The sequence below is a fragment of the Rhinoderma darwinii genome, chromosome 3, assembly GCF_050947455.1.
Source record: "Rhinoderma darwinii isolate aRhiDar2 chromosome 3, aRhiDar2.hap1, whole genome shotgun sequence".
Classification (NCBI taxonomy): Eukaryota; Metazoa; Chordata; class Amphibia; order Anura; family Rhinodermatidae; genus Rhinoderma; species Rhinoderma darwinii.
Window position 1 is genome coordinate 385,203,922 of NC_134689.1, and position 13,898 is coordinate 385,217,819.

At 43.6% G+C, this 13,898-nt stretch overlaps 1 protein-coding gene across 8 annotated transcripts in view; it reads right to left on the minus strand.

Moving 5' to 3' along the window:
- Window positions 1-5,533: 5,533 nt before the first annotated feature.
- The window catches only part of ANK1 (ankyrin 1), a 290,504-nt gene continuing 282,139 nt past the window's right edge, over window positions 5,534-13,898 (minus strand). For all 8 annotated transcript variants that reach the window (XM_075858907.1, XM_075858901.1, XM_075858903.1 and 5 more), the window contains one exon: window positions 5,534-6,935. Coding sequence is in view for 1 of the 8 variants with exons in the window: in XM_075858904.1 (XP_075715019.1) it covers window positions 6,909-6,935 (27 nt within the window). In the remaining 7 variants the exon portion in view is untranslated. The remainder of the gene's footprint in view (window positions 6,936-13,898) is intronic.

A 13,898-nucleotide genomic window follows, 5' to 3' on the forward strand; every position in this document is an offset into this window, starting at 1 on the left:
TTATTATTTTACGTATATAATTTTATATTGGTTCAGTCGGGGTTTTCTGTTTTCTCTTGCTGATCATATGTCTTACATAGAATGATTTTATTTTCCACTCCGAAACTCAAATCTCCAGGACTAGTCCCGTATCTTGGTCAATAAACATACGACCATTGCTGATAAGATGTAATACATTGCATAAAAGACAAAGAAAATGTGTCCGCTATGGAAGCTAGTGGAGAGTGAGGGATCTCATGTGGAAGTTTTGGTTCTACGAACATTGAATTTATTATTTGTTGTTAATAAATATTTAATGTAATGAAATGCTCAATTACGGAGGAGTGGAAATGAAGACTTCTTTGTAGGCCCCTGCCTCGTGCAGATTTCAGATTTTTGTGCACAGAGGCGGTACAGTGGCACATGAAGTCCCTGCAGCTCTGTACTATGGATCCGTAGGCAGTGGGGTGCTCCCTACAGCACACTTCGTAATACGGTATCCTGTGTAGCAAGCCTCTGTATGCCTCCGTATCAAATTGAAGGCATACGAAGGTATTATAGAGCCCCTTGGAAGCTTTATGGGTGCCATATCATGGCTTCATACAACTCGAAGGTTGTATGGAGCCATAATATCCTTGTGTGCATGAGCCCATATTTGAAAAAGACACAATGGACGAGTGCCTTTCAGCAATGGACCCATGGGTTAAATTCAACAAGACATCTGTATAGAATTTGCATGTTCTTTAGTTTCCTCCTAGAATGAAAAATCATAGGATGGTTTTATATGTCCTACCTGCAAGGTGGTAAAAACCCTGCTCATCTGAAAAGTTTGTAGTGGAATTAGACAGAACTATAGCGGGATGTTTCTATCTAATCTGCTTCTGCTCATGTTTGGGACGACTAGGCCATATTTAGAAATCAACATACAACCCTTTAATTCCCATGTTCATAAGTCAGACTGGTGAAACCCTAAAATATCTTTTGTTCTTCTCACCATCATTCGCCCCTGTATTGCTTACTTTATAGACTTTTCGGCAGTGTTCTTCAAATGTTCATCAGTAGAGCATGCCTGGATTCCGAAAGTTGATCTCGTTTGGATCCCAACTCATGGCCATCATTGGTGAGTCAATGTGAGGCCCATTGCTATAACTTTACATGTTTTTTAGGATATTTATGTTTTTGGGAGATGTATAGACTTCACTCTAATCTGTTCACATGTTATTTCTATACTCAGACTTGTCAGATGAGGTTGAGAGAACTTTATGGAGATTTAAAATCCTAGCCGACGAGATGATCAGGTGTGAGATTATTCTAATCACAGAGACCATGATGTCTCAAAGTTGAGGGGTATTGACATATATGACTAAAGCTTGCCATAGATGTGAGGTAACTGTTTTTTGGTTAACTGCTGTCCAGCTTGACTTCTCCGTAAACATGAACACTTGGATCGGCTGAGAAAGCATGTATATTTCAGTAGGGATTGGGATTAGACACCTGTGATATCACTTTTCGCCAAGAGGAACAAAGAATTCTGCAGGTTAAAGGGTTTGTCTACTTTAGAATACCCATTTTCAAATATCCTATTAGAGTGGGGTCCCCATTCAGGACTCATCTATTAGTCAGAGAAGAGAGCACCATCAAAGAATATCTCTAACTCTAGAGGACTCGACCGAGTTGGGTATTACATGGACCACCCTCTGATTTAAATGAGGACTGTGTAATGCTCCTGCAGGGGGACACGCTGTGATCGGCATCGTCATTAGGGGACTCTTCTAATAAAAAAGAATTGTCTAAAGTGGACAACCCCATATATCCAACATGCCTGAGCCTTCTTTCCGCCTAATGGCAGACATTGGAGGACCATTGGGTAGACACCGCAGGCATAAGATTGTCAGCAGAATCGGGCGACAAAAACCTTGCGTCCGTGTTCATATGGAAGTATCAAATATCTGATAGAAATAAAAAAATTATGTCTGGTTCATAGGCCAACTCCAGATGTCATGGTATAAACTTTTGCATATCACATTCACTTGGTTAATTGCATGAGCCTAACCCTCTCTGCCTAAGACTAACACTGGATTGGATTTATATAAAATTTAGGAAAAAAATGCAAACACAAATCAACGCATGAGCATTTTTTAATAAAGATCATCTTCATTTTTTTTTTCGGGGGAAAAAAATTCCCATTCTGGTCCCATTCATTACTTTTATTGCTCAGTTTTGTTAACTCTTTATACCTGATCGTGGAACTACAGATTATCGCAAAAACAAATATTTCCTGTGACCTTGGATTAATCTTATTATACCTAAAAAATAAAAAAAGGTAATCTCAGTTTACAGCACCAGAGACACGTTTAGGTCATTTTAGGGTCATTTTGCCGACAGGTTTCTGGGGGTCACAAATTGCATTTTTTATTGGAGGCAGGAACATTTCCTGCAAATGAACCGGTCAGAAGAAAAATACACCCATCATAATTATTTCAGATGGAAAACCAGTGCTCTGCTGGGATTGAACGAACGTCTCACCTATGGATGCTTCATTTAGGGTCTTTTTGGTACTCATGGACACCCTTTATGGGGCAGCTACCCCCATTGTTTCATCTTTTTTTTTTTTAACAACTCCGTTTAGTCACCTAGGCCTTATTTAGACGAACGTAGAATAAATCCGTGTGACGGCCGTTAAAACAACGGCCGTCACACGAACGCATGTATTTCAATGGGGCCGTTCACACGGCTGTTGTTTAAATGGACCGAGTGACGGGTTGAAAAATAGAACATGTCCTATTTTGTTCCGTTTTCACGGATCCCTCCATAAACTCAAGTCTATTGGGATCCGTGAAAACAGGACCCGCACGGAGGCAACGCAGACGTGAAAAACGGCAGTTTTTCACCTCTGAGATTCCCGACGGTCGTCTGAATTAAGCCCTTAGGGTCTGTAGGCTGAAGAAATGGAGTGTTTTTTTTTTTTAAATATTTCTCTAGTTCTGTATTTTTATTATAAGATTAAAAGTAATGTTTTATGCAGCGATTTCTGTCCCCCCCCCCCCCAAAAAAAATTGTCAGCTCAGAAATCTTTTTTAGGCCTCCTTCTTGCACACCTTTTCTTGGACAAAACGCCACAGCTCGGCTTAAATTTTGAGACAACGCCACTGAGACAAAAAACACAAGTTAATAGAAAAATATGGCACCCAAAAAAACAACTTTGCAGGGCGATTTATATGTCACCATTGACTTCAAATATAAAAACATGGCATTTTTCTCCAAAACGCTGCGTGTGAAGCCGCCCTTAGGCCGGGTTCCCACGTAGCGTAAACGCTGCAGAATTTCTACAACGGAATTCGGTGCGGAAATTCCACAGCATTTACAGTAGCAGCAAAACGGATGTGATTTTAGAAAATCTCATGCCCACACTGTGGAAAAAAAATGCAGCGTATACGTTAATAAACTGACCTGCGGTGCGGAATTTAAATCCGCAGCATGTCTATTTATTCTGCGTTTTCATTGCTTTTCTGTTGCGGGCTTTCCCCATTAAATTCAATAGGGATGCGAAACCTGCAACAGAAAGCCAAGGGTTGCGACTTTTTCAACGGAATAGCGGCGTCACATGGCCCGCAATGTCATCTTAGGAGGCCGGACTACGCGCAGAAGAGAGGGAGGGGGTAAGTATAAATCTTTTGTTTTTCATTGCTGCTTTCTGCAGCGGAATGTGGTGCGGATTTATGGACAGGTTGTGCTGCGGGTTCCAGGTCGGATACACTCGTAGTTTTTACGCAGCGTATCCGACCCATGAGAACCCGACCTTAGGCTGGATTCACACACGCAGCACTTTGTGCAGTTTTTGTTGCATCTTTTTGTGCCAAAATCAGCAGTGGATACAAAAGAGGGGGGGGGGGGGGATCTAAGACTTTCCTTTATATGTTTCCTTCCTTTTGGATCCACTGAGTATTGGCTCAAAAAACTGCATCAAGACAAATTTGCACCACAAACTGCATCAGTGAATCCAGCCTTATATGTGCACAGGTGGCAGATTTGGTGCAAAAAATTTGGAAAATCAATTCCTACCTAAGAATGTTTTTTTTTCTGAAGTATGTGCCTGAGTTTTAGAATAATAGGACAGTCTGAATGTAAAATAAAGGTTCTGCAAATAAATATTATTCATTGTATAATCAAAAGTTATCAAATTTTTCTAATACACTCTGTGTATCAATTGCTGACGTTGTCAACATCTATGTTTGCTGACAGTGAATAGAAGGAACTATCATATTTTTTTTCAATAGAATGAAACTCTGTCTTGGTCACCTGATGATTACACAGGTTCTTGGCTCGTTATAAGATAGAGCCCTGATGCACTATACTGTAACGAGCCATGCACCTGTATGGCCATTCAACTTCAGCAAGCAGAGATCTTGAAAACATGAGGAATTGATATAGAAAGTTGCAGTACTTTTTACCATGTAATGAATAGGCTTTATCTGCTTAGATAGCAGATGAAATGAGACTGTGGGGGGGGGGGGGGCAGGCTGGCAGACAAGCATGATTGGCCTGGTACGACAGTGGGGCCGGCAGGTCCATAACTCAGGGAATGTGGTGTTTCAAAAGGTCATGCTCCCTCATGCTGTATTTTTTGTTATGTTGCTTAAAGAACCTCTCTTGTGTGTTTTAGTAAATACTTGTATTCCTCATAATACGACAATTCTGGAGCATCTTTTCTTAGAACTCTACATTGTGCCATTCCTCTGTTATTCCTCCTAGAAATTTATGAATAAATTGATAACTGCTTGTTTGTTACCAGTTGTGGGTGTGTCCCTACAGACTGACAATATCCAATCACTGCTGACAGTCTCAGACTGTGTAGGGACACGCCCCTTTGACATGGGGAATAGTACCAGCCCTGTCAATTTACTCAGAAATTTCGAGGAGGAATAATAGAGGAATGGCTCAATGCAAATTTTTAAGAAATTATGTTCCTGAATTGTTATTTCATGGGGAATACAATAATTGACTACAATATACATGTTAGGAGAGTTAAACAGATGGTGTATTCCACTAGGGGTTCAGCATGTGCATGTTATTATTATTATTATTATTTCTGTTACTTATATAGTGCCAACATATTCCGCAGCATTGTACAGAGGTCCTTACATACTGTCTCCATTCTCATGTTATCTCTATAAACATAGCTCCATATTATTGTTTGATATTGTAGCATGAGGGGCTCGGAGGACCTTGAGGGGCTACTGCAGACCTTCAGACTTTTCATGGAAAACCGCAGACTATGGAGGAGAAGAAAGCCACCCGTTGTTATGACTGCAGCAAATACCAGCTGAATACAACTGTGGTCTTCAATCTGATTATATTATACTTTATATATGTTCACTCAAAAGTGCTCTTCCGTGTCTACCTGCCAGGGCATGCTGCGACATGTAGTTCCCCAACATCTGCAAAATCAATAGGTACATTACCCCCTCCTGCAACCACATGCCAATAGAAATCTAGCTCAACATCGCCACCTTGTGGTAATCATTGTGCACAGATTGAAGGACACAAAATAAGATTATATTGCATAGTATTTATTCCCATATGAGCAGTTATTGTACAATCAGCTTCTTATGCATATCAGAAATTGCATCTAAAAAGAGCGCTGGAGAGGTTGTGAAGGTGAGGGCTTAGTCTCTCCGGAGCAGGGCTGGAGGGTCTGGACTTGGGATATCTGTAGTGGGGAGGGGGTCGCTTAAATCCTTAATATATAGAATTCTCCCCTCCCCCCCCTAAAGCTGGAACCACATTCCTGAGTCAGGGGGGCAGTTTAATCCCTGCACCCCCCTACCCCTAATGCATTGCATAAAGACACTGAGTGTCTCTCCGCACTTTCAGCCCCTGATAATGAACATGCTGCACTGTATAAAGATGCAGAGCATCTAATGACCATGCTGCACTGTATAATGATAATGAGTATCTCTATACACTCCTAGCCCCTGGTAATAAACATGCTGCTCTGCAATGTAATGAATCCGCTTATATTTATACACTTCCATCCCCCCGTAATAAACGTACTGCACTGTACAATAATGCAGACTACCTTTATGCACTACCAGTAGCTTGAGAATAAGCATGCTGCACTGTATAATGGTGCCGAGTGCCCCTAAAAATGCCATAGCCACCTGAAAAGAACATGCTGCGCTGTATAATGGTACTGAGTATCAACATACACTTTTATAAGCCTCTTCGAGTGAAGACGCGTCCCTGCGTAACGATACTGAGTATCTCTAACGTGTAGCCCTTTCGCTTTCGAAGGAAATTGAGCGCAAATTAACTGCAACATGCAGAATCCTTGCCTGGTCTGCCCGGTCAACATTGTGCTGTGCCCTGTGGCCTGGAAGACAATCCTTACCCAGGCGGAGGGATACTCCTATTGCTGTTTGTCGACGGACAGCCAAATAGAATATAAAGTTGGGGGGTTAGGGGGCTCCCTTAATGCTGCTGTAGAGTGTATAGACATACTCAGCGCTGATATACATCTGAGACACAAAGCATTTTGCAGCTGGGATAGGTGAAGAAGGAAAAGGTTAAGTGTCACCCACTTTTCAGTCTCATTCTGTAAATGCCCCCCCTTGCTGGGGGGATAAATGGATAGCGGGTACAGGGGGGGCAGGAGAATTTGAGGGGTATGGAAGAAGGGCGGGGGGTAACTCTGTCCTCTTCCTTAATGTCATCTCATGCATATTACTCTGTAACATGCAGGGTGCAAATCTTCATGCCGTGAGCATACAGGGGGGTGAGCGTCTGCTTCGGACTTTGGAGGGGGAGGGACCCCTCAATGATTCATTCTTCCAGGAGGGGAGATGTCTGCTAATAGATGAGCGAGGAGAAATTCGGTTCTGTTCCGATTCGTAATCTGTGGGGTGCAGTAAATGGCAGTCGGGTCGGCTTCAATAGCTTGTACTTGAGGTGTAGTTCTGGGCAAAGACAAAAAAAAAAAGGAAAGTTAATTCTTCTATTGCTATCAATGAAAAGAGGTGGCGGGCATGTGCCCAGCATTTTCCATTATCCATTAATAGACTATTCATTGTAATTCAACAGAACCCGAGTGTATCATGGCGCTAGTGGGTGGTAAAGGACCCATGCCCCAATGCCCAGATCGCCCTTAATATCCCCCTCTAGGGAAAGCTGGGTGATAACCCCTGTGGGGCCTGTAGAGACACGACATATTGGTTGTCACCCAGCTTTTCCAGAAGCAGATATAACTAAGAAAAGACTGCACAGAATATTTAACGACTTGACAGAAGATGACGACACAAGGGTTAATATTAACTGGGATTTTCTAGGAAATGTTCATTACTGTGTATTAGCCATGTAGACCTCAGCGCCTGCGAGAAGTGATTAGAAAGAAGTGATCTCCGGTGGCACAGCCTGGCGCATATATTTAGCTGGATGGGCTAGAATTAGAGCGGGTATTGTGTGTGTATAATAGCAGCAGTGACATGGAGCGGAGATGGCATTGTGTCCTCTTTATAGTAATTAATCCTTTCCTGCCTCTCATGTCCTTATTCTGTCCATTCGCTGGTCCCCGATGTGTCCTTCATTGCCCTCCAGTACAATTCCAAACATTGCTGTTGAAAATGAACCCCAGCTGGTTGTGCCAATGTATTTTATACCAATGAGTAACCCTGATGTTCAATCATCTCATTTCGCCACCAGGTAACACTAACCCATTCTCTTCTTCTTGCCCCTTTTTGAACCCCAAAATGAAACCATTGCCCGCTGTGTGGAAGGACTGTTGGGCCCCTTTAGTCAATGCGCTTGGCTCTGTTCTCATTACGTTTGGGCACTATCTTTGGCATGCACATTTCAAAAGAGCCACGGAACCTATACCCCAGGGTTTGTAACTGTATGCCTAGACATCTGCCATCGGCTCCCAACGTAAAATAAATAAATCCTTTTTTTTGCAGGAAAAGTGTAGTGACTATGTATGCCAGCCAAGCCTATGCCAAAAGGACACTCTTTTGACATATGGGCAAGTCGATGTAAACATTATTATACACCAAATATACAACACAGAACCTAAGGGAGTTCATTAAAAGCTACAGGTCAGATTATTATCTTCCATTAGAGAAGCAAGATTAAGGGTAAGAACACACACCGGTTGAAGAAACCGCACAGCAGGTCAATTTATGTGCGTTTTTTTCGGCAGCATTTTTTCGCAGTGTGCTACTGTAATATGCTGCGGATTTTACGAAATGTTTCAGTTGCAGAAAATCCGCAGTGTTTTTATGCTGTGTCTGTTCGTACCCTAAGGGTATGTGCACACGATATCGACCATTTTGCCTGAAATTACGGAGCTGTTTTCAGGAGAAAACAGCTCCGTAATTGCAGACGTAGTTGTTCCTCCTCGCATTTTGCGAGGCGTCATTGACGGCCGTAATTTAGAGCTGCTCTTCATTGAATTCAATGAAAAACGGCTCAATTTACGTCCAACGAAGTGTCCTGCACTTCTTTGCCGAGGCAGTCATTTTACGCGTCGTCGTTTGACAGCTGTCAAACGACGACGCGTAAATTACAGGTCGTCTGCACAATACGTCGGCAAACCCATTCAAATGAATGGGCAGATGTTTGCAGACATATTGAAGCCGTATTTTCAGGCGTAAATCGAGGCATAATACGCCTCGTTTACGCCTGAAAATAGGTTGTGTGAACCCAGCCTAAGAGTTCATTTCTACATAGAAAATGACTCCCAACATTTCAGATGCAACTTAAATGACCAGCGTCCCAGTAGTAAAAAATAATAGAATGCAGGTCAGATGCAGAGCATTGCCCGTCTACAACCTACTTAACGATATGTAAATGTATTTGCAAACTATACTGTAGAATGCTTAAAGGGGTTGTCCAGTGAAAAAATATATTTTTAAACCAGATCACAATGGTCTGCACAACTTTAAAAACAACACATACTCACCTCACAGTTCCATAGCCGCTTCCATACTAACGCCGCCCTGTCCCCCACACAGGCGCTGTCTAGTCCCCTGCCAGTCTCTACTCCCTGCTGCAATGGTGAAGTCCCGACACAGGGACATGTGACCCCCTGCAGCCAATGACTTGCTGTAATGGGTTACTGCTGTGGCCATTGATTGGCTGTGCAGTCACATGTCCCTGTGTCGGGAGGACTTTGCTACAGCAGGAAGTACAGACCGGCGGGGGAACAGGAAGCGGCGGGCGATTGCTGAGGTGAGTATGACATTTTTTATTTGTGCACATGATTGTGAGCTGGTTTAAAAATATTTTTTATTCGCTGGATAACCCCTTTTATGTAGCAGCGCCACAAAATGTAAATGCCAGCATACAGTGCTCAAAAAATACCAACATACAGTGATCACATAACAGCTCCATACACAAAGTCATCTAATAAGTGCCATGAAGTGTCTAAATAATACTGCTATACAATTAAAAGGGTTATGTGGGGACCAAAAATTATTAGCAGTGTAGTCCCTGCAGTATGTGAGTACACTTGCTAATATATATTTCGGTCCCCCGTCGTGCTGATTATGACATTTTCATAGATTTTTATAGCGCTGGGGGGTGACCGGAAGTCTAGTTGCACCGTCTTCCTTGATGATGACACAACTCTTCATCATGTGACTGACCCCGCTGTACTTCATGTACAAGCAGAAGTACAGCGAGCATATGGAGTACAGCGTGGCCGGTCACATGATGAAGAGTCGTGTCGTCATGAAGGAAGACTGTGCAACTTAGGGCCTGTTCACATCTCCGTTCGCTTTCCGTTCCGGGGTTCCGTCTGAGGTTTCCGTCGGGTGTACCCCGCAACGGAAAGTGAAAGAGAAACCACAGCTTAAGTTTCAGTCACCATTGATCTCAATGGTGATGGAAACATCACTAATGGTTTCCGTTCGTCACCATTCCGGCAAGTTTACCTTTTTACGACGGAATCAATAGCGTGTTCAGTTTGTGATATATACGGTCCGTATGTCGGCTGCATTTCCGGACCGAACACAGTGCAGGGAGCCGGGCTCCTAGCATCACAGTTATATACGACGCTAGGAGTCCCTGCCTCTCCGTGGAACTACTGTCCCGTACTGAAAACATGATTATAGTGCGGGACAGTTGTCCCACAGCGAGGCAGGGACTCCTAGCGTCGTACATAACTATGATGCTAGGAGCCCGGCTCCCTGCACTGTGTTCGGTCCGGGAAATGCAGCCGACACACGGACTGAACACGCTCGTGTGAATTAGGCCTAATACAGACATACTGCAGGTATTATATGAGCGATAAAGCAATTGCATAGTCTAGTCCCCTACTAAAAAAGTGTAAACTGTAAAAAAAAATGGCAGTATTGATGTATGTTTCCATTCTTCCCAGAGAAAGTACATACCCTAAAATGGTTACATTGAAAAACAAGCCCTCATATTATGGCTTTTAGAATGCAGCGTTGAGAAAAAGCCCCAAGTGCAGCGTCCTTTAGGCCCAAAAGACCGGTGTCCTTAAGGGTTAATATTAATAGCTCTGAGTAGGGATGATGCGCCTTGTGCAACCGCACAGCCCGCTCGCCCCTAAGGCCGGCATTGGTATTGAATGGCATGTGAATGTATGGCACCAGCGCGAGTATAACTCTTGTTACCATCTATGTCCTCAGGTGCACAACTATGCAACATAAGAGGACGCAGCCACTGACACTCATCATATGTCTATATTTATCTCCGCCTGGGAAAGGTCTGCTCGTCCCTGTCAGTGTCACATAGCATTGCACCCATGTGAGCTGTCATGGGGGGGAAGGGCAGGGCAGGTCTAGTCTTCTCATTGGACAGGATGGAGAGTAAAGGGCACACGTAAAGGATAAATCACAGCGACTCCAACAGACAAGGTGACAGTGACGAGACTGCGTACCGAGAGGCCCAAATATAACAGAGCACAGATATCTGTATATATTTAGATCCCACGCCAATGTGAAGGCAGGAAAAGGAACGTCAGTGGATCATTCAATATATTTTCAGCAATATTACGACAATTAAAGTCAATTGCGAAACTGTCAGACCAGTCTCACGACTACTAATGTATAGAGCAGCAGTGTCCAGCTGTAGATAGGAGGCGCTAGTTGAAATATTGGATCCGAACTAGGACCAATCACTTGACAACCTCTCATGTAATTGGCTAAAAAGCTGACATTCGGGACTCCTCTCTGCCTGGGACTCCTGCACCTATACTTTGTAGTGGGATCAGGAAAGATTTCGAGGCTTCCTTCACCCACGGCAAAGATTTAATTCACTGCCTCAGCCCCTTACCTAAATACCCTGGCCAAGGCAGTTTGGCTTATGCCCACCTGGCAGCCAGCACTGGGGCAGACACCAACCAGTCCCCGTCCCCCCCCCCCCGAGATACACCAATGCCAAAGCTTTATCTAAGGCCCCCTTTATGTCACGTTTTTTTTCACTACGTTTGACATATAAACTTCTGACGTATACATTAACCGCAGGGTGTGACGGATGCCCCAACATTGACATCTGCGACCATAAACTATAATGGTTTCTATTAAACGGTGACGTCATTAACTGGAGTCCAAAGCAGACCAAAAGGACAGCCCGACGGTTTTAGCCTCCATCGGGCTAATGGAGCACTTTGTACACATTTGGCTTGTAAGCCGGGAGCTTTCCCGCTGGACGCGCTAAACGTAGTGCAATAACGAGATGTGAAGGTGGCCTAAAAGGACCTGTATCCCCAATATGTTTATTTCATTGCTCTCATTTACATCAGATATGGTTGACAGGGGCGCGGGTGCTTTTTTATTAGTGTGTTTTTTATTCATAATATTTTTGTATGTTTTTTTTTTTTTCAATTACGACTTAATTACTTAATACAACATTAATATTTTATGATTTTAATTTCACACAAAGTTGTCAGAATCAGCGCTATCCTGGTCAGACCCAGCAGCAGGATCACATGACACCACCGCTACCTCTTTTATATACACAATGCTCACCAAGTGCTGTGTATATAACAAGTGAGAAGACAGAACTGACCTGCGGCTGCAGATTCTTAGCGCAGCTGGTATTCTGGAGCATTGTAAATGGACATATGTACAGGTGTCATTACTCCAACATAATGAGCATATAATATTTCCACTTTCGGCAATATCTTACAGTTAAAATCTTTATAAAATGTTGAGTAACTGTAAATACTTTGCTTTACTTATTTAAAGTTATTTCATGCCATTTTTTCCATTCCTATACATAGGCGCCATCAAAGCTCTGCTGGTTGCCCTTGGAAACAGACAGCAGTTTATCTTTACTTTGTTGTCAGACATGTGACCTAACAGCTATCTAAGCTCCCACAATGCACTTGTAACAGGGGGCCAGGAAGAATTAAATAACCTTAAAGGGAACCTGTCACCAGCATTTGACCTATTACACCAGCAATACCTGGTGGAAGTGGGTGAAAAATAATTTTTATGTAACCTATAACTATCTTCTAAGTAGGTTCTGTACCTTTAGTATTACATTTTTTAGTGTTCCCGCGCCGTAATCTAATGAGCATAAAAGAGTCATATCTTCATTCCTCAAGCCTTTCCGAGTTACCCCTGCCTCCTTACTTTTGATTGACAGCTCCTCGTCTGCCCCCCAGTCCACCCAGAATTCTGTACTTGCGCATCAATGTCCTGTTCTGGTGCGTGCACACAACGGACACCATAGCAACACATGCGCAGTAACTAGATTTGAGGCCCAGACGAAGCAGGGAAAGGTGTCGGCCATACATGACGGGCGCATGCGCGCTTTCTTTGACGATATTTCGGCAGTCAGGGCGGACCAGTTTTTGGCGATGGACGGGCATAAGAAGAGGAACGAATGAAACTGCCAGATTATTACCCATACGTGTCAACAGTCCCGAATGTGCCGGGACTGTCCCGAATTTACAGAGCCAATCCCGGCAAATTACTTGTGCCGGCAACTGCTACATTCAATTGTATCTGCGTCCTCAGGATGCAGATACAATTGAATACTATGGCAGAGGAGAAAACTATCCACTTCCTGCATGACAGACATTCACTCCTTCTGGAGTGCCGGAAACCCCGGCCAAGGAGTTGCCGACGCCCTGGCCGGGGATTTCGCTCAAAGACAGAGCCCCTGACTTCACTGTCCATAAGAGGGCAATGCCTAGGGGCACTATCTACAGATGGGCTGTGTGGCACTATCTACAGGGTGGCTGTGGGGCACTATCTACAGAGGGCACTGTGGTATTAGGCCATATGGCAATATCTACAGGGGGCACTGTGTGGCAATATCTACAGGGAGAAGTGTTTGGCAATATCTACGAGGAGCAGTGTGTGGCACTATTTACTGGGGGAAGTGTGGAGCACCATCTACAAGGGGCACTGAGTGTGGCACTATCTACGCTGATTTTTACGCTGCCAGAAGTGGTCAGCACAGATCGCCTAGCCCTAGTGATAAAGTGAGACATCACCTGCCTGTAAACAACTGGATAACCAGAGAGAGATACTGGCCACCATAGTAGTTGTTAGCCAAACTAGTGCAGAAATTTTTGTTAATTTATTTATATGCAGAAATTCTGGAAAGAAAGTCACGCCCACTAGCCGCATCCACCAGATAAGCCACGCCCCATAAGACACACCCACCAAAGACGCCACACCCTAAGTGTCCTTGGAAAAAAATGCAAATGTTGCCAACTATGATTACCATACGATTGCCTATGCAAATGCAAATGTTGCCAACTATGATTACCATACGATTGCCTATGCAAATGCAAATGTTGCCAACTATGATTGCCAACGTTATTTACAGTCGGAAGAGGAGTTTAGGAAAGGGGGTAACGGCAATAAACTTTTTACAGCAGCGGCCAGCGAGGGGTGAGTAGAGTACAGTAGGTGAAATGCCTGTAACAGGTTCCCCTGAAACAT